This window comes from Adiantum capillus-veneris, chromosome 10 (genome assembly GCF_014529385.1).
Source record: "Adiantum capillus-veneris isolate H3 chromosome 10, ASM1452938v2, whole genome shotgun sequence".
NCBI lineage: Eukaryota > Viridiplantae > Streptophyta > Polypodiopsida > Polypodiales > Pteridaceae > Adiantum > Adiantum capillus-veneris.
This window is the reverse complement of record NC_140940.1, coordinates 95682922-95690184: the sequence shown is the minus strand read 5'-3', so window position 1 is coordinate 95690184 and position 7263 is coordinate 95682922. Positions and strand designations below refer to the sequence as shown.

The 7263-nt window shown below is 43.2% G+C and overlaps 1 protein-coding gene across 1 annotated transcript; it reads left to right on the top strand.

Annotated features, from left to right (window-relative positions):
• The first annotated feature begins 472 nt into the window (after nt 1-472).
• On the top strand, nt 473-2057 carry LOC147449293 (F-box/kelch-repeat protein SKIP20-like). The gene has a single exon (XM_086521777.1). The coding sequence runs from the start codon at nt 520-522 to the stop codon at nt 1744-1746; it is 1227 nt and encodes a 408-aa protein (XP_086377903.1). The 5' UTR covers nt 473-519; the 3' UTR covers nt 1747-2057.
• The last annotated feature ends 5206 nt before the right edge of the window (nt 2058-7263 follow it).

Here is a 7263-nt window from a genome sequence, read left to right as displayed (position 1 = left end):
CAAATAGGCATGCATTTCTTTTCTCACGGTTTGGAAATTCAACTTGCATATTGAAATATAGGAAAATTAACTACGCTTGATTGAGAATAAGATGGGTGTCTCAAAGATAGTTCCACGGTTTAGAGACTAAATGAGCGATATTACTATGTTGAATGGTGCAATCTACAAACAACTACCAAAGTAAGTTAAATTGTAACCCTTTTACTCCATTCAATTACCCTCTTTAGTAGCCCTTTGTTGTATATGGAGCACTATGAGACACAACTTGCTTCTTCCCAATACTCATCAAGTCCCAAGCTAAGCTATTATTGGTGCCTATCAATTGGTTCTACTCATTTTCTTGTTTCCCCACAATAAACCCAAGGCGATAGCAATCACAACCAACTAACTAAGTAACCAGATGCGCTCCAGAGTCTATCAGATTATGTACGAGAAAGGCCCACCAAGCAAGACTAGTTTTTTTTTTTGGGGGTGGAGGGGGGATGTTCGATCGAGTGTGAACACTTTAGACCTACGAACATGGCGTGCGAGGGCGAGCTTCTGCCAGGCTTGCCCGATGAGGTAGCTCTGCGATGCCTGGCCACGCTTCCTCTCGACGCCCTTGCCCGGTGCCGCAGCCTCTCCCGCTCCTGGGCCTCCGCTCTCTCACTCCCTCTCCCTTCGCGCCCCCCTCTTCCTTTTGCCTGCCTCTGCACTGCCCACGTCAATTCGCGCCGTGAAAGCTTCTGGACCTGGCTCTTTCTCACCCCTTCCCACCATAGCCGTCCTCATATAGTCCCCTTCTACAGATTTCCTTCACCGCCCCGCCCCACAAGACTTCACGCCCTCTCCTCTCAAACGCAGGTCATCACCACCGGCACCAATCTCCTCCTTGTGCGATCCAGGCTGGAACTCACTGATAGAGCTGATCGCTTGTGGCTTAGAGGCAATGGCAAGGTGGCGGGTTTGTTGATTGGTGGCAATGATGCCTCAGCGCCAGGTGCACTGCAAGGTTTTGATGTATGGCAGATGAAATGGTGCCGAGAAATCAATCGTGTGGTGCCTTGCATGCATGTGGACCGATGGGGATTTGCCACAGCACATGTGGGGATGCATGTTTATGTAGCAGGTGGGGAAGGCCCAGCCGCGGCACGAAGCGCGGAGAGACTGAATATGGAGACAGGGCTGTGGGAGATGCTTCCAGAGATGAGATACGAGAGGAGCGTCAATCCGGCGGGGTTCGTTCTTGGTGGGTGCTTCTATGTGGCAGGAGGTGAGTTTCAACCAACAGCATGCACAGAAGGGAGGGGGTTGTCGCAGTCAGGAGAGTATTACGATCCCAAGAAGGGGGTGTGGACCCTTGTGGAGGGCATGTGGCCAGAAGAGCTATGGGGTTATGGAGAGGGTGATCCTAATGTTGTGGTTGTCAAGGATGTGGCATATGCATTGAGTCATGGGCCTTCCACACGTAGTACAGAAGTGATGATGTTGAGTGTGGTGCGTGGTCAAAAATGGGAAGTGCGGGGGCGCCTCCCACATGTGCCTGGATTCGATCTTGTGGAGGGTAGTTTTTTGCATTTGGTAAGTGTGAATGACGATGAGCTTTGGGTCGTCATCAGTGGAATGGCAGACAGGCCTTGGCTGGTTTATGCTTGTAAACCTCATCTTTCAGCAGATGATGGCCTTTTGAATTGGGAACACCGGCCGTTCACCATCCCGCTCTCGATCCCATATTTCGTGCTTGCTTCTGTTGGGATTCATATATGAATGTAAGTACATGCTTCTTCTGTACTCTATATGGGCAAACATCTTGACCCGATATCACCTATTGGGATTAAATCACAAGAAGTTCAATTATGCTATACCATGTCATCGACCATTGACATTACACATACCTACCTGCAAGACCCTATGTAAGTTTACTCAAAGCATGAATTATGCCAAAGCATGAAGTATGCATAACTGTAGAACTTGATATCTACCATGATGTAAATTTTATCTTTGCCTAGTCAAATAATACTGATTCTGAAGAGGTCAAATTTCATTTATTAAATAGCAATTGCAATGGCATAGATGGATGTTTTTGTGTTGTGTTGTCAAGTCCGTAGCTTGATGGCTGAGCTCAATGCGTGTTGACGGAGTCATTTACAAAGGCCAAAGAGCTATCTTCTACTATGAATTTCTTTCTTCTTGATAGCTTATTCTCAAAACTTCAAATGGATTATTGGTTATTGAAACCAAAGAATAATCAATCTCATGGGCATTGGATGTCTTTGACTTGTTGTTTCGGATTGTAAGATAAATTGCCAGACAATGGGCAGCTCAATTGTGAAGGACATGAAACCATTGACCGCCATTAAGCCTCTTGGCCTATGAATTAGGGTTTAGACTTCATGGGGCCATGCAAGAAGATGAGCCAAAGAAGAACAAGTACATTGTGGTAACTACCTGCTCATCTGATGAAAACATTCCTTCCACAAGTTTCACAAGATGTTTTGGACAAATTCTCACAATAATTCCCACATTGCGACTTACCTAAACATCATGAGCTTCGGTGAGGGAGGCATTGCATACCTAGCTAGGTATGCGGTGACTCTCGAGCAGAAGCTCGTGATGTTGTGCATTGTACAAAAAACATTGTAAGAGACTCCGTTTTCCTACATGAGAAAATTTCTAAATCTTCCTGTGTTTGCGTGGTGAGGCAGCAAGGTATTTGACAGTGTGAAACTTTCTAGGTTGCTACTACTTCAAGTGGCTTGGTTTGGCAAGAATAAACATTAAGAAATGTAGTCGAAGGTGCAAATGATACTAATCAAGCACATTCGTCAACCTCTTTACAGCTTTGTAAATTTGCCTCTATCAAGGTTGGCCATCATTTCCCTAGCTTATTCTCATGGTCACTACTGTCTGCCCTCGCTCGGCCGAGTTACTACAAGAGCCAATACATACATGACTCTCTTCTCTATACCCAAGAAATTCTGAAACACTTCTTGCATACAATTGTTTCCTTAGGGATTCAAGGATGTTTACGAGACATTGCTTCAGAGGGAGGCAATGTCCCATCATTTATAGCATCGGGACCATGGAGCACATGTGGCTAGGTGCATAGAGCACATCATGGGTGCCATGGTTCAGGCGTGGAGGCGGGAGACCATGGTTGGCGAGAGGAGTGTGTAGCTTGGCACACCAAAGCTTGAGTCATGTTCGACCAAGTCTGAGGAACGGCCAAGGCCCACATCAGGCCAGTCTATTAAGATGAACTCCTATGGTTGGGTGATGAGCGATTGTCAGGGCTCCTTGCAGAGACAGAGCTTTTAAGGCGAGCTCTTCCAAGCGGCTTTCCTCTACGTTCACCTAAACCATAAACTTAAATCATAATTGCTTCCCTAAAACATAATTCTAAACTTGGATAGTGTATAAAACTTACATGCAAATCTTAAACTATAAATATAAATCTAAAATCATATACTAAAAAACCATATATCACTACTTTTTGCTCTACGTTCTTCTTTGCGTTCCTCTAAATCTAAATTTAATCCATAAACTTCAATCATAACTGCTAACTTAAAATCTGAACCTAAACCTTAACCATATATTAAAACTTAAACATAAACCTACAATGCAAAATTTAAACAAAAAACCTAAAATTAAACTATAAATGTAAAACTTAAACTTAAATTTGGAATCATCTATGAAAATTTAAACTTAAACATAAACCCTAGACTAGAACCATAACTTAAAATCACATGCCATTGCATTTTGCTCTATATTCACTCAAACTTCAACCATAAACATAGACTTAAAACCATATACCACTACATTTTCTTTGCATTCACTTAAACCTAAATTGAAACCATAAAACTAAAAACCAAATACCACCGCAATTTCTTTTGCGCTCGCTCAAACTTAAATTTAAACCATAAACCTAAACCATAACCACTAACTTAAAACTCAAATTTAAATTTAAATCTTATACTAAAACCTAAACTTACTACAATGAGCTGGTCACTTTTGAAAGCTATTCACGTTGGAGACTTGGAGTTAATAATCAAATCAGATATAGAAACCACTTCAGACTTCAGATAACACAGAAATCAGATAGAAACTAAAATGGAAGTACAAAGACATGAATTGAACAAGAGAAATGGACTTGGTATATTCATATACAGATAAAAGTATAGTAGCACTAGGTAAATCTATAAGAGATCTCAATAATGCTAAGAGAAATTGCTCAATGATTACAAGGGTTAGCTCTAGTCTCTACAGAATGATAGCCCTGTACAATGAAGTAGTGGGTCCTATTTATAGGCACATGGTGTTGGGGTATAAAGCCCAATGTGGTCGCCCAGGTAAGTGGGCAGGCCGCCAGGTATGTACACATATTCTTTTGTAAAAACCTAATAAGAACTCACTATGCTGTACACATTACAGTAGAGCGAGTTCACCATATCGTCGTGCTCTTCTTCTCGCACTCTTTCTCGTGTCGCACTTCCGCTCGTACTCCTTCAACTGGTATCAGAGCTCAGATCGAAGCTCGGGGCAGCACTGCAGGAGGCTAGAGTCACCAGCTCAGATTGGAGTGAAATTCGACAGGCAAAGACACGAACCCAAATCTCGTGGGTGACCCTGAAGGGCTCGGTGTTGTCAGAAATTCATTCTGAGGTCATCTCGGCCACCGTTCGGCTTCGACAAAGGTCTGTGCAGGCCATTTTCGACTACGTGGTCTCAGCGGGTGCAGATCCGACTCTGCAAATTTGGGATTTTCGGCCGACGACTGCAGGTGCTGAGGATATCGACACTCCCAGAGTGTTGATTTGTGGCTGTCTACACATCGAAGGACGGCTCACAGTTCTTGGAGGCGTGTCACATACGACACGGGCGCATCTACACACAGACTGTAGGCGACATCCACTAGTTCATCAGGTAGCTTGTGTTTGCTGCTTGATATTCCAGATTTCATCCTGACATTGCAGGTACTTCCACATGGGATGTATTGTCAGAGATGATGTATGTCTGTTGAGGGTTTGCTGGCTGTGAGTCACGCAGCAAACAACCGCCGCAGCGGTTACAACATACAGTGGGAAATTTGTGGATGCATGACTTTGTGGGAAGTCTATGTACTGTCAGATTTACTGCAGCCTTTGTTGAGGGTCGAGTGAGGTTTTATTGAGCTGGGGGATTCTCGAATGTTGAGATCCTTTCGGTGATACAGGTCTTGGAGCGATCCCTCAAGCACTCTTAGATAGGCAACTAGGATGTATTGACTGTGAGTTAGACAGTTGGGATTGCATATTTGCTTTATTGCCGTTGAGGCATTGTCGCAGTCTATGCTTATAGGACAGTGACAGGACAGTGAGAGAGAGTACAGGTGCAGGACAGGTTTACCCGCAACTTACAGTGTCAGAGAGACAGTGTTTTTTGAGCTGTTTTTTGGTCTGTTTTTAGTACACCAGAGCCATTTTACAAAGGAGACTCTGCCAAAATTTCTGCAGAATCTGAAGCTTTCTTGGTTCATTTGACAGGTTGATATTGGTTCAGAGGTCAGTTTACAAGGGAAACTCTGCCGAATTTTCCCCAAAAAAGTAAACTACTGTGAAGCGTAGCTATGGCTGGATCACAGGACACTGCTCTTTACAATATCAAGAAGCTGGATGGAACCAATTTCCCATTGTGGAAGAAGCAGATTTGACACGTGTTGGTACAAAAGAAGCAGATAAAACCTATAAAGCTCAAGGGGATAAAACCAGAAGATATGGACGAAGATGAATGGAGCGAAATGGATGAATTGGCACTTTCTACCATTATGCTGACTTTGGCAGAAAACGTTTACTTCAATGTAGCAGACGAGATGTCGGCTTATCAAGCATGGTTAAAGCTGAGTGATCTTTATGAGAAGCAGAGTGCAGCTTCACAGGTATACTGGCTTAAGAAGCTTGTTGACTTGAAGATGAAAGAAGGGACACCTATGTCCAATCATCTGAATGAATTCAACACAATCTATAGTCAGTTGTCAGCTCAAGGTGTCAAGTTTGATGAACCTGCTAGAGCTATGGTCCTGTTGATCACATTGCCGGAAAGTTGGGACACTTTTCGCACAACTTTGAGTAATTCTGCACCTCCAGATGGTTTGAACATAGCAGGTGTAGAAGGAAGTCTGCTTACTGAAGAAACCAATAGAAAGACAATGGACAAAGGCAAAGGAACAGCCTTAGTTGTCAGGGGAAGGACCAAAGAAAATTACAAAGGTGGAAAGAGGAATCAGTCTCGTAGCAAGTCCCGCAGTGCTAAAGGCAAGAGTGACATAGAATGCTACCATTGTGTCAAGAAGGGTCACATGAAAAGAGACTGCAGAGAATGGAAAGCAGAAGAAGGCAAAGAGAAAGCTGAAGACCATGGTGAGAAGAACAAGTCCTCAGTGAAGATTCAAGAAATAAATGTGACAAACACTGTTGCAGAGGATGACAGTCTAGTGTCAGGAGACATCTAATTCTTGAAGAATACAATGGACTCAATTCTTCTTACAGCATCTGATGGAAATGCACTGAGTGACTGGATTATAGACTCAGGGGCATCACTTCATGTGTCTCCAAACAAGGAGTGGTTTACTTCTTATGTGACCACTAAAGATCATGTTCGGCTAGGCAATGGGCAGACATGTGAGATCTTAGGTGTTGGAGATGTTCAATTGAAGTTTCAGAATGGCTCTTCTTTCACGCTGAAGAATGTGAGACATGTTCCCGCAATTACAAAGAGCTTGATCAGCACAAGTTTACTAGATGATGCTGGCTACGTCACCATTTTTGGACAGAACATGTGGAAGATATCCAAGGGTTCTATGACAGTAGCACATGGAGTAAAGTCTGGAGGACTTTACATGATTTATGTATCAAATGTCTCTAAAAATGTAACCAATGTAACCGAGCAGCTGAACGTTTCTTTGTGGCATAGCCGGTTAGGACATATGTCCAAGAAGGGAATGGAAATCTTGTCTCGTTCTGGTTATTTGCCTGGCTTTTTATTTAATGATTTTGAATTCTGTGAACATTGTCTATATGGTAAGCAAACACAGCAGCCACATAGCATAGAAGCAGTAGAAGAGATACACAGTTGGCACTTGTTCATAGTGATTTGTGTGGACCTATGCCTAACCTATCTGTAGGGGGAGCTTCTTACTTTATGACATTTATAGATGATTACTCGAGGAAAGTGTGGGTTTACTTTCTCAAGCACAAGGATGAAGCGTTTAGTGTTTTCAAAACGTTTGTGACACTTGTGGAGAATCAG

What these genes read in the sequence shown, in the direction of transcription:
- LOC147449293 (XM_086521777.1), top strand. Translation starts at nt 520, where the DNA reads ATGGCGTGCGAGGGCGAGCTTCTGCCAGGCTTGCCCGATGAGGTAGCT.